Source organism: Pterocles gutturalis, unplaced genomic scaffold (assembly GCF_000699245.1).
Source record: "Pterocles gutturalis isolate BGI_N339 unplaced genomic scaffold, ASM69924v1 scaffold23204, whole genome shotgun sequence".
NCBI classification, from domain to species: Eukaryota; Metazoa; Chordata; class Aves; order Pterocliformes; family Pteroclidae; genus Pterocles; species Pterocles gutturalis.
In genome coordinates this window covers 9,331-33,284 of record NW_010131288.1, presented here as the reverse complement: position 1 = coordinate 33,284, position 23,954 = coordinate 9,331, and the positions used below count along the sequence as shown (strand labels likewise).

General features: G+C 36.3%; 1 protein-coding gene across 1 annotated transcript in view; it reads right to left on the bottom strand.

The window, feature by feature from the left end:
* The window catches only part of LOC104466978 (probable E3 ubiquitin-protein ligase HERC1), a gene marked incomplete at its 3' end in the record, with an annotated part of 54,099 nt that extends 32,796 nt beyond the window's left edge, over positions 1-21,303 (bottom strand). Inside the window, exons 1-18 of the mRNA XM_010080574.1 lie at positions 20,374-21,303; positions 18,987-19,082; positions 18,481-18,675; positions 17,123-17,434; positions 16,327-16,423; positions 14,605-14,748; positions 13,017-13,144; positions 12,043-12,187; positions 11,786-11,948; positions 10,498-10,632; positions 8,554-8,719; positions 7,834-7,959; positions 6,405-6,626; positions 5,015-5,167; positions 4,693-4,825; positions 4,005-4,196; positions 2,606-2,827; positions 1,524-1,697 (exon numbers count right to left, since the gene is read on the bottom strand). Coding sequence (XP_010078876.1) covers positions 1,524-1,697; positions 2,606-2,827; positions 4,005-4,196; positions 4,693-4,825; positions 5,015-5,167; positions 6,405-6,626; positions 7,834-7,959; positions 8,554-8,719; positions 10,498-10,632; positions 11,786-11,948; positions 12,043-12,187; positions 13,017-13,144; positions 14,605-14,748; positions 16,327-16,423; positions 17,123-17,434; positions 18,481-18,675; positions 18,987-19,082; positions 20,374-21,303 — 3,733 coding nt within the window. The remainder of the gene's footprint in view (positions 1-1,523; positions 1,698-2,605; positions 2,828-4,004; positions 4,197-4,692; positions 4,826-5,014; positions 5,168-6,404; positions 6,627-7,833; positions 7,960-8,553; positions 8,720-10,497; positions 10,633-11,785; positions 11,949-12,042; positions 12,188-13,016; positions 13,145-14,604; positions 14,749-16,326; positions 16,424-17,122; positions 17,435-18,480; positions 18,676-18,986; positions 19,083-20,373) is intronic.
* Positions 21,304-23,954: the final 2,651 nt, after the last annotated feature.

The following is a 23,954-nucleotide window of genomic DNA, read 5'->3' as shown; positions in this document are numbered from 1 at the left end:
ATACTGCTTCAACCAAATGTGTTTTGGTCTACTCAAGGTACTTAAGCCTAATAGCCAACAAAGGGCATGCACGCAAACTGCCACCAGAGACTGGAAGAGCTGAACTTCAGATGCAACCTCTCTTTCAAGCAAGGAAACTGACCTGGAGCTGTTTACTGAGCCACTGACTTACATGGGACTTGTTCAGAAACACACCATATTTGAGACTTTGTTCTTTTACATGTGGTTGAAACCACATTCAAGAATTATTTTGTAGACCCACTTGCGATGAAAAAGCCTTACCTCCAGTAGGAAAGACAACTATTAACACAACTATTAAGTACAAGCTTAAGCACAAGCTCCACTGCTAATACTAACAAGAGACATTTTCAGGTTGCAAAATTAAGGTTTGTTCAGTATTTTCAGAAACTGACTTTTTAATTTCACAATAATTTTCCCCACTTTAAAAAGAACCATTATGAAAATAATATTGTACTACAAGAAAACCTCCACAAGGCACTATAATTTTTCACGGGCGAAAAAAAGTATTACTGTCCCACTTCCTTACAAATACTTCATAGTATTTTTTTTCAATTAAAAATAGCCTTTGAGTCCTTGCAAACTGCTGTAGAAATCACAAAAGCTTAGCTGTCCACATAAGATTTAGTGTAACATACCTGTTCCTCAGCAAGTTCCATTTCTTTGCATTTGATGCAAATGCTAACTGTCACCAAACAACTGTCAGTCAGCTTGCATTGTGAACAGAGCAGAACCACATCAACTTATAAAACACCCAATTCCATAACCAAAATAATACGTATTAGCTCATTCCTCTCAGATTTTGCAAACACACGACCAGCATTTTTTACTGGAATTTCTACCTCTGTGCAATTCTGCAACAGAATTCTCTGCAAACCTCTCAACTGGCACACAATACCATTTGCTGTAACCTTGATTTGGCCTAGCTTGGCCAGAGCTACAGAAACTAATCTCTAGATACAACAGAGAGTTACAGTAGAACCACAATGCCTAGTGAATCTCATTAAAAGGAGACCTGGGAAGCTTGAGCCGGAACCCAGATTTTAGGCAATGAGCATCAAGAACCATTAATACTGTCAGGCCAGCCTCTCAAGAGACTTGACAAACAAAAGATGCCTTGCCCCCTTCGTCACGTTCCTAACGTATTTTGCAAGTTAGTTTGTCTTCCCCCATCTCCTTCCCATCAATTTGTCTTTGTAATTCCAAGTTTCGCCCTGCACTACTAGGAAAACAGAAACACCAACAACTGAGTAAGCAAACAAGAGTCTCTCTTCTCCACTTTGGAGGGAAAAAGAAGACTGAACTACATGTTTGCCAACACTGGAATCAATGTCAAAAATAAGTAACAAAAATGAGAGGTCGTGGAACACGCCAATGAATTAAGTTTATCATGTTACAGAATTAAAAGTCGTTGCCAAAGAAAATACAGAATTCTGCTAGGCATGTAGGTGAAGTATGCAATACACTTTAAACACAAACACACACACATATTTTCAACATCATACCTTTGCTAAGAGCATAGTCTTGCATACTGATCCAGAGGCTCCTTGCTGGCTCTTTTGTACAACCCAAGGCCAAATCAACATAGACAGAAATCTCAGGTCTCAGCTTATAATCAAAGGGCTTCTGTTCCTCATTTCCAGATAGGGCCACTTCTAGTAAGGAGCTCATGCATTTGTCTAACAGAGGGAAATATATAAGAAGTTAAACTCCACAAATTTTGAGGATCACAAGCATCTATCTAAAACCATACAAAACAGCTTTCACTCTCCACAGCATTTAAAAAAAAAATCAAGACATCTCATTGTCCAACTGCAAACTCATGTTAGATAACGAATGAAGTGACTTAGAGTTACAATTTACCTAAAACATATGAAGCATTAGTCAACTCTGCTTCAATAGCATAATTCTGTATCATTAATTCTACCTGAACTATATAGCCACACGCCTGCATTTATTGTATTTCCAGACATGGACCCATTTCAAAATACTACATCTTGGAAATAAGTCTTGAAGTCGCCTACTCAGAATCAGAAGAAGATGTGAACTAAGAGGAACAGGCCACAGAGAAACAGAAGCAGCTGCATTATTCAGATGGCAAGGGACAACTAGAAATACTAATGCTGAGTCCTGTCAACTTTTCTGGTAGACCAGAACGATTGAAGTTTGTTGTTAATAGCATTATTTCTAACAAATAAAAATTCCACTTTGTAAGTAGAACACAATTTAAGACAATCTTTTTCAACAATAAATATGAACAACGGAGCCCCTAGTGTGTCTACTAAATGCTGAGCACATAAGTGTAGAACATTTAAAACTAACTCAGTGAAATCTGTGATACTTCCTCCATGGAGAAACTGCAGATTTTTTTCTTCTTCCGTATGCATTTAGCAGACTCTTTGTAAACTACTACTACTACAGCACACACTGAAGTATCCATTTTCCAACTTTTTGTATTACTACATAAGTAGACAAGAATGCTGAAAGATGAACCCCAAGTACACAGACATTTAAACACCATCAGAAATTTCAAAATTGAACACAAATATTTACAATGACAATTAGACACTTGCATTTAACAGCTTACCTAAATGAGGAATATCCATTTCCACTCCATCACTGAAAAGCGGAGTTTTCAACCAATAGGCTGTATCTTGCTCCTCAGGGGACACTGGAGGTCCTTGAAGCATGCCACCAAGACACCGCCCAATAAGCAAAGCTATAGTTCTCTCCAGATCAACAAGCCATACCCAAGACTGGGCAGGCTGTGGTAAGGGCATGCCAGCAGGATCAATTAGTTCAGGTCCACCTAAAATTTTTAGCAATGAATTGGCAAATTAGTCACTGCTGCTGAGATGCTAAAAACCATTCCAAAATTACCCAAATTAATGGCAGATCATGTTCATATTTCCCAGTTAATAGCAGACTTGCCCCTCAATCAACAACCTGTAAACTGAAGAAACAGCAGTTAGGACAAATAGATCGATTAACATTATAACGGCAGCAGCAGCAGCGGCCACCACCATTCATGGTATAACAGTTCATATTCAATGAAGTAAAGGCTCTTTTAAACTCTGCCTGAGCACGTATTTTGTCCAATAAGTATTTCTCTGCATTCTGAGGAACATGCATAGATAAATGATACAACTACATTTAATAAAACTTTGCTAAAAAATATTAATAAAAAATTAAATGAATGGCAAATAAGTACAACGCCTCCTATCACCATTTTCAGTCGCTTTACCTCTGGTTTTGTATTTCTGTTTCACTGGCACCAGAACTATCTGGTGACACATGTTCAGGAATTTAGCAGGTAATTCATGATTTGAAGTTAAACTTCTATTACACCACCAAAAGGAAAGCAAAAGTTAAATGTGGACATGAAAGTAATCAGAACATGACAAAATTATCTACTAGCATCAGGGCAAGTTCAGATTGGACATCAGGAGAAAGCTCTTCACTGAGAGGGTGGTCAGTCACTGGAACACGCTCCCCCGGAAAGTGGTCATGGCACCAAGCCTGTCAGAGTTTAAGGAGCACCCTGATGACGCTCTTAGTCATACGGTTTAGTTTTAGGTAGTCCTATGAGGAGCAGGGCATCGGACTTGATGATCCTTATGGGTTCCTTCCAACTTGAGATATTCTATGATTCCAAAATCAGGGTTTCTTATACAAGTAAAGAATGGTGTTTTCTTGCATTCCAAACTTATCTTTTCAGTTCAATATATATTCACCATATTGTTCTTTGATTCCCACTCAAGTCAATACACATTCTGAGTTGACAGAATAAAAAAGCTTGCCTGCAGTTCAAAATAAGTCATAACAAGGGATGTTAATACTCTTAAGAATTTGAAAAGGAGATTTAGCAAGTCACTTAGCTTATAAAAAAGTGTCAACTTCAAAGGGAAAGTTAAATTTCCACTATAAAAAGGTGACCTGCCATTCCTTATTCTTCAGATTAAAAATGTGTTAGTTATTACACTTACCATGAAGTGGCCACTGTAATTCTTGATCTTCTAAAAGGGCTGCAGCAGGTAACAGTCTATTAAGACGATCTAAAGGTGGCAACAGATCTAGCAGGAAACTCAACAAAGGCCGAGCTACTGATACTGGCAGTAACAATAAAGAGTTGACAATCTGAGACAGCATACTACCAGCAGCCGATACATAAATTACATCTACAGAGGAAAAAAAAAATAACTATAATTATAAATCAGAATATAAGTATATTCCAAGCACAACCTAACAAGTCAGAAAGAATTGCATAAAAATATCCCTGCTGTCTCAAAATGTCTCAACTGTACATGCTGAATTGCGGGTTTGTTCAATAATTATTAATTCACTCTGTATTTTATTTTCACACTTTTCAGTAATCTCAAAAAAAAAAGTACTTTTGAAAAGAGAAATCTAGAACTAACAAAACTGAAGCAATAATGCACAGAGACAATATCCTCTCTCTTCTGTATTTTTCCTGTATACTAAATGTTGTATCAAAAACATGAATCAGATGCTATCTTCAGGCAGACACTTAAACCCCTCCTTTGGGGGAGCCTTGGGATGTCTACTTTATGTAGACATAGGGAAAATAAGGTATTTTATTATTCAAATCTAAACAAACAAGAGCTGTCCTAAACTTACAGCGCCACCATTACCAATTTTTCCATGAACACTTACCTCTCAGTTTTTCCCCAACACTACCATTCCAAGAGCTCTCCTTAAGCAGTGTTGCAGAACGGGAATAGATATCTGTAGCATGAGGCAACAAAAGCTGAAGGTGTTTGTGAAGCAGTGCCACACTGCTGGAATTCTAGAAGGAAACAAACATCCAAACATAAGAATAATTCTGAAAATGTATTTAAGCGGTTCATTATTTAAATCAGTTTAGCTTTCACATACTCAGAAGATCTTCAACAGGAATTTTACAACATTCTGGTGCTCATGCATAGTGAATTAATTTTTCTCCCAAATAACAAATAATAAAAATAAGGAGCCACACCTCACTAATGCTGTTGATATGGCAGTACGCCAGCAACTGTTTCTGCAGTGAACATAAAAGCTCATGAAGATGAGCAGGTTGGCTGTTTTCTGATGATGAGGTACCTAGTAAAAATTTATCACTGTTTTTTTCCAGTTCTCCAAAGGCTTGGTCCTAGTATGACAAAAATTGGAAAAAAAAAGAACAATTAACTCTGTCTTCAAATGCTATAATACTATCTGCTATCACCTTAAAAAGAAGCATTTTTACCTTTACCATGTGCACCTGTGATAATGAAAAATTGGATAATGTCAAGTGGATCATGGGATAACCAAACCTGAAACTACAATCATTTAGAATGTCACAGCAGTGATTGTGATAGCTGTCAAGTGAACATTTCTGTTCTAAAAAGGGTATTTTCAGATGCAGAAATATTTTTTGTTCAACTCACCAAGGATAACTGGATGAAAGAATTCATTCCCCACACCCTGACCCCCAAATGACAATATGTTAAAAAAAGTAATAATCCTTCAGAATCTATTGCGGGTAATACACAAAATGTTTCAGATTAGAATCCTTCCTTGCATCTGGGATGGCAATAAAAGGAGCAGAAGGCAGATGGCTGATTGACTTCATTCTGAATTCTATTGAAAAAAACTGAGTTAGGTTCAAGTAGAAAATTTAACGTACATAGCTCAATCTAGACGACTGGTGGAGGTCTAGAGAAAAGAACAGAAGACTACCAACCCCGACCCTCAGGAGATACAGATACTATGTCAGAGAAGTACAAATCTCAGATTTCTTTTCACTGTTACAGTTAACTGCCTGGTTGAATAAAAAGGTGAGAGTGTCAGTTACCTGCTCTTAGATTCCCCTGAACTTGTCATCAGCCTCTACCGTTGTACAGCTAAGAACAACAATCTGTTTGACACATGAGGTATAATAAGATGGCTGACCTGTACTTGCTGACTACTATAATGTAATTACCCTACTGATGTTAATTACATTGACTCACGCTCCTGGTGGCTGCCTATCTTTCCTGGTGGCTGAGATTATACTGACAAAAAGGGTTCCATACAATTTACTTACCTGTTGTGTTACATTCTGTCTTCCAAAAAAATTTTGAAGCCAAGTAAGAGCAATAAAATACTTTAATCTGATATGAAACCATCTACATTTCCACAAGCCAAGTTAAACAATAAACATGACTACAATAGCACTAGAAACATTATGTTAGATAGGATGTAACCAATTTTAGACCACTTCAAGACAAAGACATATGACAATGCTACATTAGATTAAAAAAAAAAGCACCATTTTCTGAAAGTGGGAAAAACTTTTAACCCTTCTAAGTATTCAAAATTAACTGCCATTTAAAAAATAAATATATAAATACAAAGCCTATACATACTGTATAAAATCCCAAATTTCTTAGAAGAGTCTTCATTAAGATTTCAGCTAGATGAGTATCCGGATGACTGCTCTGGACAGCATACGTTTGATCAGAGAGATTTCCATAGCTGATACATAACGAGGAAGTTTCTGTGGCATCAGATGGTGAGCTATAGCCAAGCAGGGAAGCTACATGGGTGTGATCCTGCAAGCTTGTCAGAATAATATCCAACTGCATTCTCTAAAGAAAAATGTTTAGATACAAGAAAAACTCTTTGTTAATTAAGATAAAATAATGAGCTAAAAAGAAAAAAGCATCAGGCATAGTTACACAGCAAAAATATTCTCATAAGACAGGAAAATAATCTGGAGGATGTTATCAAAAAATCCGAACTTTTTTTTCTACAGATTTGTAGTATTAGAGAATGGATAAATATATCAAATGACATTACCATAGTTAGTAAAAACCTGAGATTAAGAGAGAGAGAGTAGACAGTAGATCAAATGCTTTCTCCAGTTTGTTCCAGCTATCTGAATCGGGCGGGGAAGGGCAATTATTCTAATTCACACGTTGGAAAAAGGAAAAGGGTAAAAAGCAGGGCAAGCATATATTAGACCAAGGGAAGTGGGAGATACAGAGTAATGACCTTCATTTTCACTATTGTTCCACATTGTTGCTGGTTATGATTCCTGAAAAAACTAAACTTGCTCTACCCTAGTAATTATCGGGGGTTTTAGTTTGTCCTGGTACTAATTTTCAGAAATCCTTACAAAATTAGAATCAGAAGATTCTTCCTCATAGTTTCAGCATCAGTGTAAACCAGTCTATTCTGTAGTTCATAAAACAAAGGATTTGACTAGGATCCTATGCATACAGAATGGAGTAACAGTTTCTCTCATTTTTTAACCTGAGAGTACTGCTGAAGCTTCAGTTCCTACTGCCCTCAAGGATAAAAACAGATGTTCCTTGAATTTCTTTCCTTCCATTTGCAGGATACAGGATAATCCTAACTTGCATTAATTCTTGTTCTTTACATTCAAAAAAGAAAAGGAAAAAAAGGCAAATCCCAGTCATCTTTTCAAAGTACGGTGAAATCCATGTAGGAAAACCATTATACAAGTATTTTTCCCAGAAAACAGTTACTTTTCTGTGACCAAGACTCGTTAAATCAGGCTAGCATTCAAAAATATCTAACCTTTAAACTTGTCTAGATACAACAATTTCTAACCTTTCTGTAGTCAAGCTGCACTTGAGAAAACATCTAGTGCTCCTCACCTCACTAGACTGTGATTTAGCCAGGCTACAGATTTTGTTAAGTTGGCTTTTGTACTACATCTCACCAACAACGTGCCTGCACTCTGCAAATGAGGCTCGCCTCACTGTTCTAGCAAAAAAAAACCAAAACAAAACTACTTTCAAAGCATGGCATATTTTTACTTGACCTTACCTGTCCTTTTGATAAGCTTTCCCATCTATCAGGACCTTGCGGTAGAAGAGAATGTAGCAATTCCATTCTCTCTCGCAATGGAGGAAGTAGCATAGTTGCTCCTACCGACAGAGTTTCAATTACGACCTAAAATTAGAGTAGCAGAAAATACTTTTTCAGTGGGAGGAAAAAGCATCAACTGAACTGTACCTTTAAAACACACAGTACATCTCACACCATCTCTCACAAACATCCACTTAATTTCATTTGCCATCTGAATTCTATCATACAATAGCAGATTAATCTTTTTTTTCCTGTAATGCAAAGATATGCAGCATACTGAAGCAGTAAAATGAGACCAACATATTGTCAAAACATTAACAAGTTACTTCTAAATCACTATTTTCTGTAAAAGTGCCATCTTAGAAGATACTCAAAGAAGTTAGTTACTCAATCCACAATATTAATGTTTTAGGCTCATTATTACAAGCAATAATAATTAAAATGTTACAAAATAAAAGCAGCTTTTTCAAATTCTCATGCAAACATTCTCCTCTGCTTTCAGATCATTAAACAGTGATGGTGATTAAATTCGTTAACTTGAATGAGTGAAACTGGTAAGTCAGAATCATGTTCATCAGAATGCCAAGTTAAAGTGAGAGAAATCTTTAATTACACAGTCAAAGACAGAAAGAAGAGAGTAGTAGAATTTTCACATGTAAACAACAAAGCACCACTTACTTCCTGAATTTCATCAGGGACAGAAGAGTCCATGAGTCTAAACAACAAATTTCGAAGAGGCCCAGCTTGCCGTCCAAGAATGCTAGTAGCTACGCCTCCAGCCAGTGCAAGTGCAAGATGATTAGAAAGCAGCTTCAAACATAATTTAAGAAAATTGTGATGTTCCCTGTAAAAAGAAATACATCCCTGTTAATCTCTCAGGTTATTAGCCTTACTCCCTTTCACTTATTTGTGCACTAAGCTTTCAACTCTGATTTGATTTTGCATCCCAGAAAGATAAGGAAATTACATCTGGGACTTGAAAGAAACTCCTCTGACAACCTACTGCCAATCTGCTTAAAAGAACAAAAACCAAAACCAGAACAGAGAAAAGCGCCTTTGTGTAAAATGGTTCCAAGAGGCATTCAGTTTAGAAAAGTAGTCCCAAGAATTAGGAGGCAAAATATTCCCAAAATACACAAGCAGACAGATTTTTTTTCCTTTATACTCATCATATAAAGGAAAAAAAATAAACCTTTTAAGTAGTAATAAATGTAAATCTTCTCTCAGAAGATTTAGGAGTACAACAATAGGATTAAAAATGAAAAGTCAGGATTTAATTTCTAGACTTTTTAAAAAAAAAAACTTTTGAAAAACTTTGCAGCAAGGACAAAAGGTTCATAAGGATCTTTGATATTTATAGTGTTTTTCATAAACATCAGTGAGGAAACATCCATGCTTTCGTATTTTATAGCAATACATTTAAAATGTCACCTATGGTGAAAAGACTCAAATCTGGAAGCTATAATAACAATTACTGATGATTTGTCAAGATGCTGCTTTAGTCAACATGGCATTATCCAGATACGCTTAGTTTTGTTGCATTTCATTTTCTGGAACACCTTCCAGAAAAGACAAGTTTATGTAAATGCATAAAGGTTCCCCAAATCCAAAGCAGGGAAAATGCTTCTTGCATATCTATTTCAAATTTAAGTGACATTTCATGTCTATGAATCTCACATTTGTGAGAAGCAGCTTACATTTTGAAAACTAATGGAATATCTTATCTTTAAAAAAAACCAAACCCATAAACCAACCCACATGGAACTGATTACAAAATATCCCAAACTGTCCACTACTAACCTCTGTCTGTACCAGAAGCAATCTGCTCTAACTGTAATACTATGCCTCATTACAAAGTTTCATAGACAAATCAGTTCCTGAAAGAAATCAAACTGCCCTTCTCATTTTATTCATTCAGATGGAAAACAGTTATGCTACTAGACATAACCTGAACAACAGACACATATGACAAATGTCACATATGACATTTTAAAATGTATTTCATGCATTCTGAATAATTTCTATTCCTCCAGAGGTGATCAGAGACCTTGAGCTGCAAGAAGAGAAGAGCCCACCCTCACAAGCTAAAAACCTTTGTAGAAAAATCTCCTAATTCCTTAGACAGAAACAGTTTTATCAGACCCAACTCGAAACGCAATGGCAAATATACATCTCCTGGTCTGAGCACCATCTACATGTTAGTCAATAACTGAACATATGGATTAATGGATTATTACCTGAACAGGATTTTTTGCCTAGGCTTATCAGTAGATTAGAGGCAGTAAGCATCCAAACTGGTTACAGGAGAAAAAACTTACAAAGCAGAAATAATGTACAGAAATTGTAAATGCACTTCAACTATACAGAAAAATGTAGTTTAGAGGATAACTCTGAAAGAAAATATTTAATTCAGTGCATAATTAAAATAAATTCCAGACAAAAGATCCAGCTACTTTTGAGGCACTGAAAAGCTCCTTTGTTATATAAACAAACAGCACCTGAAAGAGCAAATCAACCAGACTTAGGCTTGTTAAAAAAAAGACTGACCAGAACTAAGCCACACACCACTGCTGTAAAGAAAACAGTTTATAAAAACCTGTAACATGCATATGCTGTATATACCTTGATGAAGGAAAAGGAAGAGGGGGAATTTCACTGTTAATTTTGTCGCAGTAGTGCTCAAGAAAAGAACGAAGATGCGAAAAAGTACTTTCTTCAAGGTCTACGCAATAGGGTCTGTGCCATGCCACAACTTGCCTGGAATCAAACATCAAAATAAGTTAACAACTGAAAATATTCCAACTGCTTTAATAAACAAACGGTTTAAGTAGGTTGAGTATACACTTGCTGAACCAATTTTTTGTTAGGACAAACTAACATGATTGAGGCAGCCTGACTTCCTGATCCTCGAAGGTATTTTCTGCTCTCTTTTCTGTAAACATCTTTACAAATCACTCTTCATTTATGAACAAAACCACCTACAATACCATAAATATAAACCTATATGTATTTAACCTGATTTGTGCAAAAGCTAACCAGTATCAGAAAGCTGTTTTTAGTACAAATGCTGGATCATAAAGAAACTTTGATACAGTGTAAAGAGAACTAAAAAGAGGTAGTACCACTTAGCACTTTTGAGTCTCACTATTTCCTTAACTGATTTCTATAACTGAGCTGCCTTTAAAACAGAGCATTTTAAATTCTTACTGAATTATCTTATTATCTATATTAAGTTTTCCTATTCCTTTGTGTTCAGTCCATATATAAACATCAAGCTTACTGGTCACTTCAATCACTTGCTCAAGTCTTTGGTGTAACAAAGTATTATTTCAGTTATTGTATATTAATAACCAAACTATTTATTTAGGTACCTGTTTTTAGTTCAGGTTAACATGTAACCATCCAGAAATATGTTACGATGTTTAAATCCACATCAGTAATTTGTCTAAACTTCCCTATTTCCCAAAGTCTTGTGCTTAGTTTACTCCTTGTTACACTAAAGGAAACTGCCTAAGCCGTAAAAAAACTCCTGTCAGAAGCAAAAAAAAAAAACAAAACGAGCTGTTCCTCCTCCCACTGCCTAACTTGTTGATTTTTAGTAAACAGAGGTAATTTCTGTCTAACAGCAGAAGAAAACATCATATACAAAGAACTAATATCCAAATCCTTGGTGCTGCTATATGTTCACTTGTAATCTGTAACAGTTTAAAAAGAAGAAAGAAGAGGAGGAAAGTGAGGAAGAGAAAGAGGACAGAGGAGACAAGACAAAAAGACTCTCCAGTCCAAAACATTACAAGCAGAATACTTGAAGCACACGATGTGATTAACACCTTCAAGAAAGAGTTACATGTATCCCAAAGTGGACTTGTATAAAAAAATATTTATAACTGTCCCCCAATGTCATTGTTACCTGTCCCTTGGAAGAGCTGTCCAGGCAAGGCTATGGGATGTTCCTTGTTGAATTGCAACTCCGTCTAAACCACTTACTTTCTTCGGTTTAGTAATGGGACCAGTGGAGTTTCCCTGACCACACTGTCCCATTGAATTGTTACCCCAAGCATAAACTTCATTATCTATAAACATAAATAAAGCAGAAAACAAAACCTGAGACACAATTGCTCTTGATCAAGAGGAAGATCATGTGTTTTTACACCTTTTTCTTTTTACCATGAGAAAGTGCCAAACAGTGGCTGTCACCAATTGAAATATCAACTATTCTTGTAGCAGCCAGTTCTTCAATAAGCTTAGGTCTGAGAGCAGTGGCCTCTGAAGAGCCGCAGCCAAGGCATGCACCGCAGCCCCACGCATAAACCTAGAGCAAACAAACCACAAAATATCAGCCTGTCAAATGTGTGTTACTGGGGACCACAAACAAACGACATATCAGATAACCACTTGCATGTTAATTGCAACTCATGCGCAGTACTTTCATGACCCTAACATACATTTCATATAACCCACATTTCTTCCACCCAGCCTCTCACATCACCAGCCACAAAGCGCATCAATGGGGAGGCTGTTGCAAGAAAAGAAACTTCAACACTCCTGATCCATACTTTGAAAGCCCATTGCCTTTGAACCACAGTGGAGTGAGGGTGGCAGGTCAGTTAGGTTACACGTGTAGAAATGCTTCTTGTATTACACGTACACACATTATGTCAGTAGGGGCCCTCATTTACCACCTAAACATTTATCTCCTTGAGCTCCTGAGATTTTTCAGACTAGGAATAAAATCTTCAATTAACATCTATATTCTAAAATACATGTACATTTAAAAAAACCTATTAAATCACTTAACCTCCTGACTTGGTTAATGCATACAAGCACTTTACTGCTTTTTGCTTCCAGAGCCCACTTTTCTTCCTGAATCCAGTTTGGTCTTCACATGCTTATTAACCTAAAAATAACTCATCTTCTGAGGCTAAGCAAGACTCTTGAAAAAGTCTACTTTTACATGTCTCTTCAGCACATTTTGAATTCTTCTAGTGAATTAGAAACTCAGTACTTTAGTCACAAGAACTTTACTGACATTTAAGAATTAGCTAAATATTTTCTCAACAGTCAAAATAATAAACGCTGAAATAATGAATCCACATCTTCACCAACTTTCATCATTTGAGTGAAACCTTGTTTTTGCCTACCTGCCCTGTTGATGTCAAGGCAAGTGAAGACTGGCTCCCAGCACAAACTTTTCGAATAAACATTCCTTGCAAGGCTTCTATAACTTTAGGTTTATATACTCTATTTGTATCACCATGACCAAGTTTACCTACAAAAGGAGGAAACAGAAACACAAGTAGATGGTATTTTCATCACATAAACTACAAGAATCAGAAGACCCCAAAAAAATTCTTTTTGGATTTCCAAAAATGTCAGGGCATATTGTTAAAATTAAAACATATTACAATTTTTATAAAATCTATTTTCTTTCAATTGCAGTAATTATGGACTTCAGAAAAAATATATATTTATTATAGTGTATTTAAAAAGTGAAACATTTATTCCATATATCTACACTATTCATCACCTGCTGTTTAATTGCTAATGCCTTCTAAAGCACTAAACCTTTTCATGTTTGGCAAAAAAATATATAAAAATTTCTCTCTCCTACTTTATAAAGTGACTTGAAAAAAACCCAACTTTTTTCCTAACAGCTACGTGCGTTTGTGTAAGTAATATATTTACTCCCTTATTCCTCCTTTAAGTTTCTCTTGAAAACAGCTATTCGTCTCCACAACTTCACCATTTTCAATTCATGACCTCAAAAACATGGACTGTCACTAGATCATGTCAGTGTGTTGACAGAAAAACATTCCTCAAAAGGAAGGAAAAAAAATAAAATCAAATGTGAAATATATTACAAAGACTGACAATTTCTACAAAGGTTATTAATGCTTTGATTCATGTTGGCTTAGCCTTCCTACAACAATATTTTAGTACCACATTATTAATATCCAAAAGCCAAATTTTTTTATAATTTACCGAAACAGAAGAGCAAACTCCAATACTTTGTGAAGGTTAAGAAACCTGTCTTGTTAAAAACTGATTTTTCAACTGAAATTACAGAAAGAGGAAGACAGAAGAGTGGGAATAATTCTATGTGAGCACGTCAGGGCTAGCTTTCAAATTAAATTCAAATTCCTACCCAGTTCTATTAACCACTAATTTGATTATGAGATTTCTGTAGTCTGCATTTTCCTCTCTTCTCACACCAGGCTAGGAAGCAATAATACAGTAATTTTAATCCAAGTTTTAATTTTTACCTAGGAGCATAACCAAATTTATTTAAATACAATAATAGTAGAAAATTAATGATTCTGTGTTTGACAAAGCATCTACCAGCAACGAAGCTTAGAAACCCTTCATTCTTGAGATGGGAGATGTTTCTTCAAGAAGCACTTTGAATGCAACAGTTTCCAATACATGAATACAGTTATTGCCATATTAATAAGTGAGTTTATTTGAAAGTTATCAGCAAAGCATTTTTTCCAGAATTGTTTATGCATTCATTCAGCTTTCTGCTCTATGAAACCCCTCATCCTTCTGATAATCTCTTTTTAAAGTCTGTAATCTTGAAGTTAAACTTCAAACATTGTATTTAGATTTTACTAAAATCCTTTTGCTGAACAGCTACCAAATTACAAATAAACCCAAAATGCAAGGAGCACTGAGGTCGTGAGGTAGATGGAATAAGACAAAAATTACTACCAAAATATTGGTTTTACCTACCATTATCTCCTCCTCCAAATGACCATACTGTTCTCCCATCTTTGGACAGAGCTATTGTGTGTGAACTGCCACAGGAAACCTCTCCTACGTTGCTAATATCTTTTACTAAAGTTGGAATGTTGCGGCTGTTGCTGTCACCATGACCTAAGGAAGAAAGAAAAAGACATTTTCTTTTTGTGAAGATTTAAGTTCTGTTTATGGTTTGTAATTTCAGTAAGACTTCACAAAACCCATACACATTGTAATTATCACAAATCATAATTTTTGCCCACCTTTTGGAAAGATTTGTAGTAAGGTTTGGAAGAGATGTGTAGTAAGGTTAATAAACATTTAATTTTTTTAAGATACACTCCAGAACACTTGTTCATACCTTACTGCCACTAAATCATAGGACTTTTCTACGTAGTTTAAAAGAAATAAAGAGAATTACTAGTACAACTACCTTTAATACTAGTTGATTAGGTAGCTACACTACCTAATATCAGGCAGCACGTAGCCTGAACAGCATGAGGAAAATAAAATAAGGGCACACTCTTACTACTGTCATTAAAAGCATATATACTTTACAAAGAAATAAACCCAGTAAATTAGTTAGTTTTAGACAGTCACAATTCTAACTGGTCCCTTCTGCAGAAGCAGAGTACATTCCAGTATCATCTACTTCATAATAAGCATGAGTTAAATGTCTAATAAGCTATGAAAATTCTGCAGATAGAGAAGAAAAATGGGGAAAGAATACCACATGGTATTCATAACTGATAAAATGTGAGCAAGTTCCTACGACCTAATTAAACACCACTTTTTAACAGCACACTGGAACTCACCATTGCACACTCCAAGCTCCCCAAATCACGTAAAGCCCTCACACTAACCCAAAAGTCAATGAGAACATTTCCACAATTCCCCCCAAAACTGGAGGTCAAACCTCCAACCCAGTGTTCTTTTCTTAACAGCAGGGATAGGCCCAGCACTTCAACTGATTACCTTGAAAAACTGTCACAGTTTAAGTTGTAAAACACTGTCCTCACCTTCTGCTGTCAGTTACTTGCTTTCACCACTCTACTCAGCAATCATGACATTCAAAGCAAAGACAGCACAAAGGAACTGAAACCCAACTTGAAGCAATTTTCTATGCAAAATCTGTTGGTTCAACTGAACCTGCTTAAGCAGGGTGGTTTTATACTAGGCGTACCAGCTGGACAGCAAAGATGATGAAACCGACAAATGAACTTTTAGCAAATAGAAATATTGTGTTTTCATTTCAGTTAAATTTAACTAGTTATACATATTAAGGTAAAATGACATTAAGCCATTCTGGCAAACTTTATGTCAAGTATCACATTAGAATCAGACCCATCATTAGCCAGCTATTAATGACTCATCAAAGAACCAACCCAACATCACTAGACCATGTTTATCTAGAATTCCACTTTATTTAAAATGTCTACTGTTTACATTTAAGTGGCAGGGGGAATCATGTATAGTCCTATGAATGAATGAAGGCAGTTTTTCCTATAAAGAAAAATTTTTAAAATAGAACCTTTGTAAAATTAACTGCATCTCTGCACTAGTTTTAATACAATCCCTATATACACACACCTGAGTCCGTGTGTGCATGTGTATGTGTACTCAGAGTAGACAAGAAAACAAGGCAAGTAGATCTGGTATCATTACCAGACACAGGAATTCTTCCAAAAGCATCTCATGAAATTTTAAAATTACCTAATCTTCCAAAGTCTCCTTCTCCCCATGTATACAGCTCTCCATCTTCTGTAACAGCAGCGCTATGTCTGTATCCAGCTGATACACACACAACAACCTACATTACATGCAAAAATAAAATTCAAATTTTTATACAAATTGAATAGGAAGTTTGTAAGCTTATGAAAGTCAAGTTTCAGAAGCAGTCTATGTACATCGACTTGTTGACTCGTGTGGAGCAAGTACAGACATAAATTAGTCTTTGCAATCTTTTCTATTTAGTATTTGGTAAGTGGAAATCAGTACACAAAGAGACAAGTTTATATATTTTTATAATGGTCATGATTTATCAAGCAAATTTAACATAATGATATCCTAGTCTTACAGCAGCAAAAAGAAGCATAGGTGGATGTTTAAAACGCTGGCCAAAACACACACAGGTAGGGAAGAGAAGGCCTTTTAGGGCAATACTAAGCCACTTTTCAAATGAAGTCACTAAAAAGTTGTATACAAGAAGTCCTAATGTTACAGCTAACAAAAGCAACTGTCTCTCCTGGAATGTGACCGCAGTTCAGCAAAAGCACATGACCAAATTTCACTCTTAAGACTATGAGAAGTTTTACTGACAATGCCATTGTTCAAATCACACGCCTAACGGCAACTGCAAGTTTTAGCCCTTCGCTGAAAGCAAACCCAGCTTCAAAGAGAAGCTTAGATAAAACACAGAACTTTTTCTTAAGATTTCAGATATTTCAAATTTTACACAACATCACAACTGAACAGAACAAAAACAGGTGTTCTGCTAAACAAAACATACCTTTCCTTGCAGAGGACCCTGAATAAGTTTGGGATATTTCTGAGTTGAACTATTTCCATGTCCCAGTTTTCCATAGTCACCGTCGCCCCAGCTGAAGACTTCCCCTTCTGTTGTAAATGCTAAAGTGTGACCATCAGATCCTTTTGAAGATGATACTTTTTTAATAGACCTATGAGGCTCAAAAGTCAGTTTTTTCAATGTGGACTGATTATTGGAGTCACCCAGTCCTAGTCTCCCATAGCTGCCTTTACCACAGGCTCTAACAGAACCATCCGTAGAAATAACAAAAGTACAATATTGTCCAGCTTCAATCTATAAACAAAAAGGTTAAAACAGCGAAAAAGATTAGATAAATGTAAAATTCACATATAGGTCTAGAAGTCTGTATTTGTAAACAGAATGTCAGGTTTCTTTACATAACCTTTTCATATAACATGATGTAAAAATTAAGGAGAATCTGGACTTCAGCAAGTAGTAAAATTCAGATTCTCAAAAAATATTTTGAGTAAATCTATTTTACTGAGGTAAAGGATGTAAATAGTGATTAATCTAATTTATTTATTTGCATCTCTTCTATAGACTACAGAACTCGGGCTGCCTTCAGATCGCCAAGACTCATGGATGGAAATGGACAGAATTTGAAGACATCTTAATTTCTCAAGATTAAAAACATAAAGTAACAGCTTGACAAAGCAATGCAGGTTTTGCTTAATTTTAACCAGTACCAAGAAGTAACATTACAGAAATAGGCCAAATGCTAAAAATCTGTGACTGAGAGCAGAAAGAGCATACTGTACATTGATTTTCACAAAGCTAATTAAGGTTGCTGTGCCAGCAGTTAGCCCAGTTTGGACTTTTAAAGGAGGCAACCTTGGTGTGAAAACCACCAACGGAAAAGAAGACTGAGTAGTAAAGATACCTGTTAAACAACAGTAAAAAGAAAAAATAACTACAGGCAACAAAATTCATCTCTGCAGATGCATTTCATAGCAAGTTAAATCAGAGAATATCTCCAGTTGGAAGGGACCCATAAGGATCATGCTGCAGTATGACTGAGAGGATAACTACAGTTTAAAATAATCCAACTTGAATGTTCGTCTAGCTTTTCCTTCGATAATTCAATCATTCTTGTTACGTGGATATTGAACCGTGTGTGTCATTAAAAAAAAAATACAATGTTTTTTCCAAGTTTCTATAAAAGCAGTGGGATACTTTCAGTAAAAGAACTTGTGTGATTAGTTCTGAGCATCATAGCTCCATTACAACTTGACACTCAGAAATAAAGTATTTTCCAATTTCATACTATAACTATGAAGCTGTTAAATGTTAGACAACATACCACTATAAATGTCACTCACCGTCTGCGCATCAGAAAAACTTGGAGCAAGCTTGGGTTGAAGTATTTTCTCTTGAGTTCCTTCTACCAGCTGATGACTGCTGTTGCTACCCCAAACATACACTTCACAGGTCTCAGAAACAAGGGGAGCATCACCCGTTTGAATGCTGTCAGGGCTGGCACATGTTCTTGAATAGTCTGATGCCATTCGACAAACCTATTTAAACGACAGATTTATTACACAGTAGCATTTTCACTTATTTCCATATGGTCACAATGCTGAAGGCAACTTTAATTTCCCCTCAGTATGATTCTCTGCCTAAAACACACATCATCCATCACCATATCATCAGCTTGCCCAAATCACTTTGTTTCTCTACGTCTTTGTTTTTCCCCTTTTTTTGCCGCTTTCTACTCAAGAGTAACTCAGCAGAGACTGGACCATACCCACACGCACACACCAATCAGATATGGGAGGGGGAAGTAAACTACAATTACCTTAAAGTCAAGGTTCGTTTCAAGACATACCTCTTCAAACAAACACAGAGCTGCCTCATAAAGAGAACATAAGCCATCAGACGTTCTAGTTGGCTCTCTCCATTGACTTCGATCCGCAGATGATCCCTACAATTTTTACATGTTGTTATTATGAGAAAAAATACTTCCATACAGCAACAGTGCACCTGTACAAAATACATTATGGTTTTTTTCTTACAGTTAAGCAAAATTAAATGCTCCTTCTACAAGCATAACCAAACTACCTTTCTCCCCTGAGCTCTGATATCTGCATACACTTCAGGATAACAAAAAGGTGACAAGTGCTAGTAAAACATTCTTGTTTATTCCTTTTTGTGAAAATACCTGGGTTTAGAGTTAAGTCATCCTAATACTGTTTTGTTCTGAAATGCAAGGCACTTGTGTTTAAAGTGTTTCTTATTTAATTTTAAAATGAATAATCATAATTATTTTTGTGTTTACGTATCCTCCATATTTTGGACTCTAATTTTACATCTAGTCCAAAACCAACAACAAATAAAGTTGCCCATCAGGACATTCAAACCCATTTAGATCCTGCCACTGCCATGCTCTTCTCATTGTACCCGTTCTTTAAATTTTTTAGTTTTTAAAATTCATGTTTATTAGCAAGCATTACAAGTCTGAGAGGAGAAAAAAGAAAGAACACTTCAGGGAAAAAGTCCTTCCCTGTTTCAGTCTGAGCATATGAGGCAGAAGCTTGCCACAGCTTCTGATTGCATATTGTGCAATAAATTCATAAATTTAAAAAGGATATTCATCTAGGACCAGAAGTAAGCTCTCAACATACAAAGCAGTGTACCATACTTCCAAACAATTTTTTAGCTGATTTTCTTATCGCACCAATTTCTAAGCAGTAGTAAAAACGCTAAACATGTCAAATCTTACTGATTCTCCAAAGACGGATAAGCAGAGATCCAGTTTTTTCAGGAATGTTCAATAGAAATAACTTTTATCAGGAAACAAGGCACATTGCAAAACTTTGAATTCTAAGGAAATTCAGCAAAGCAAGCCTAAAAACCAGTTCCATACTTTCTGACTTTTTTGCTATGAAATTAATGTAAAATGCAAGTGGATCAAGCACATCCCGTCCTTGATTCTTTTCCTGAAGTTAGGGGTGTAATGTCAAAAGTGACAACACAGTGATTGCTTTGCTGTTTCATCTCCTTTACTTATGAGGAAATGGGTGGGCAGGGAGGATGAGACAGAGACAGTGGGAAGCAAAGAAAATACTGAAAAAAATATTTCACACAAAAAACTCCCATCCTTTTTAACATTAAACAAACTATTCACTAAAATGGGCTTCAGCATTGAGAAACTATTTAAAGTTAAGTGTGCAACTACATTTGCAATGTAGAAAAATCAAAGCTGCTATACCTACCAAAGATCGCCGCATCTGTGTTAATATACTCATAAAGCAATCAAAGCTGATCATCCCTTCTGGACTTTGCAGCAATTTGCTTTTCTCCATGGTGTTTACTACAGCTGAAGCACCTAAAGCCATTTCTATCCATTCAAGAAGATATCGCAAGGAACCTCGTTGGGCAGCCAAACCAAGCAGCAATTCAGAAGCTAATCTACGACCTAAAGTGTCTGCCCCAGAGTTTGGAATTGTTACTCCTTTAAGAAACGTTGTTACTTGTGATAAACAGTCCAATCCCATTGGTGGAATCTTGCTTTCATTTGCCAAAGATAAAGGTGGTAAAGAGCTCACGACTTCTATTGCAGTATGGATAACATCATTGCAAAGACTGAGGCCAGGTCCTGACACAGGCATCATCCAACTTTGCCTTAGCAGTGCAAATAACAAGCTTAATCCAGTCCGAACCCCCATTTCTATGAGTGCATCTGTACTTGACCTGGGACGTTCACTGACAGAATGCACATCTGTTGATCCGGAACTGCTTTCTGGTGAATGCTGCTGTTGTTTCACCTTACCCTTATCATGATATTTATTAGAAAGTGCATAGAAGACACGCTGCAACACAAGGAGACGTTTTCGAAGCGCTCCAGCAAATGGAGAGTCTGAGCATACCATCTTCGCCAGTGCCAGCTGGCTGCTAAGAAGGGCATCCAAGTAGTGGTCCTGTTCATCACTAGATAGAGATTCCCGCTCAAAATCTGGTAACTGGGGTCCTTTGAGGCACAGAACCTGCTGGGGCAATGGCACTACTTCTTTATTGCTGACTAACTTAGCATACAAGAGAGAAACTCCCTCTCTTGTTGCAATAGATTCACTGTCTTCTGTGATCCAGGAGCTGTTTAGATGTTCAAGCCATTTCAGCTTCACAGGTGGGACCATAGCTGCCATGTTGGTTTACTCCTTTGCCATCAGTCCTGAAGATGAAAAAAACCAACTGTAAATAGGCATGCAATATTATCTACAGAAAGTATTACTCACAGTAGGACAAATCCTCGTAATCCTTTAAGAAAGCAAGTGGCAAAAGATTAACCAACAAGAATTACAAAAGTTCTGCCATTTTACCCACACAAGTGCTGCAACCTGGAATTCAGATCAAATACTAAAAGAATAGTTAAGGAGTAGTATAAAAAAAGACATTTTGCAGATTAATTTTTAGCTTCATTTATAATAAGTACATGGGTATGTGCAACTTCCTTACCATGATGTAAGAATTTTAGTATAAATCTGCATTTTCTAAATCCATTTGCACAGAAATTCACACAAAGCAGATTTAATTCTGCTATGTTTCAATGAAAATACACTTTTAACATTCTCTGGAAAAAAACAGTATTCTCTTTATCATCAGTTTCTGTTCTTTGACCCTTCAAGTTCTGATGTATTACAATTTAATCAAAAAGTACCACAATATTCTGATGGAGAGGTTTGTGTTCTTTGGTAGTAGTGAGCCCCTACTTGATCTAATTTAAAATTAAATCTCTGGGGGGTGGAAGGCATCTCTCTGCCATCTAGTGAAAGGATGTGCTTACTACACCTGTAATGCTTGTGGTGCAATGGATAACAATGTGACTTGACATTTACACTTAAAAAAAACCTGATAACTATACTACAGCTCTTCTGCCAGTACACCTCTCAAAAAAAAAAACAACCCCAAAAAAACCAAAAAAAAACCCAAAAAAACAACCCCACATTCTGTGCCATTAAACACCTGCCTTTATTCCAGACAAATTTTCTCTAAAATAGATTAGCACCTTCATCAAAAGCCGCCTTTGAGCCTCAGTGAGCCTTGCCCAAGTAACTTCAGCTGTATTACAGCAGATAAAATCCTTACACATCTATTACACAAAAACTGGAGCCACAACTGTTAACTACCACTCAGACGCACTGAGCATTCTTTGCATTTCATACCAGACACACCTTCTGTTTATTCATACTACAAAACACAGCAACAGCTCAGCCTCCAAGTGACACAGACAGGTATTATTATATGTAGGACACTGTTCACAAACAAAAGGCAACATTTTCTGACTTGTCAGAAATAAAGGATTTGCTAACTACCGTTTGGTCTGAATTGCAGCTGTAAGATCAATTAATGCAAACTTCCAAAATCTGGTCTTCAGTGACAAAGTCAGCACCTTCTTGAGAGGCAATACATAGGAATCTAGCTACAGTAAGGAGTTCCCTGAATAGAGAGTCATTCATTTGCTCTATGTTATGCTTATACCAGCCATTCTTTGTTTGGAAATTTCAAAGCTTGCTCATGTACCTCAAAGGTGCAAATATTGCTCCTTTTCCTGAAAACTGATAAGATTTTTTTTCTTCTTCCCCTTGTATACATCTCTAAAAATAGAGAACAAAGACTGAATCTGAGCTCTTAGTAGTGATCTACTCTCTGCAACCTTCAAAATAAATATGTTGGTCCTTCTTGAAAATAACATTCGGTCTGATGTGACAGGGAGCAGTCTTTAACCAGACATGCTGATGGCAGCAAGCAGATTTGATATAATCCCAAAAATGCTCTCTGAATGCAAACATAAATTATCTCTGTCTCTGTGTGGAGTACAAGTGCAGTGACTACATATCATTGAAGTTAACCAGAAACTAGGTAACAACGGCTAGCACAGTTTACAGGGAGGATTTACTTCCTCCAGCTCATTGCCAGAGGATGACAAAGATAAGGTTTATAATGGCTTCAAAGCATGGGCAAGGACATCTCATTTCTTTTTAAGTGCAGGAAAAAAGAAAACACATTTGATTTTGAAAGACCATGTGAATATACTCACTGATGTTTTACTACATCTAACCACCACCAGTTCAGCTGACAATGCAGAAGGTACCAATTCTGCAGTGTGGGCCAACGTGTAGTCCCACCAGCTTTCTAAACAAGCTGATCATATGGCCAAGCACCAGACTAAGCACAAAGGGAGAAGGCAGAAACACGTAACAAGAAGTGGATAAAGGAAGTACTTCTCTATCATCAGCAGTAGCACAAACATAAAACAGTCTAAACGTATAGCAACAGCTTCATAGAAGTATTTCAACACTGGAGCTCTTAAAACATTTTTAATTCAAAGTTCCAAATTTAAAGTTTCCAGAACTTTCAGGAATTTCAATTATTTTTTGTTAAAAAGCAACCAAAAGATCTTTTTGAAATTGCAACAATTGTTCCTCCTTAAAAAGAGCCCTATCACATTTTATTATATGTTTATATTTTCATATTGTGGGACTCCACTTAGAGCAAATACTCCTTTCTGCAATCTGAAAATGACTTCTCCTACTGCCAAATCACTAGCCAACACTTTACATGTAGTAAACCTCCAAATCTTTCAAGCGAACAGCTCTCACTGGTTCAAAAAAAGCTAGGACTTAACCAAGCTGATGCCTTGAACATTTCCTATTGCATAATTACCAGATACATAACAAAGTTTTAAAATTAGAATTATTAGAGAAAGTTTTGATACTTTATATAAAAATGTATCTGTCCAGTACCAGGTGGAAAGAAAGTCTATTCACATTAGCAAAACATGAACCACAAAAGTCCA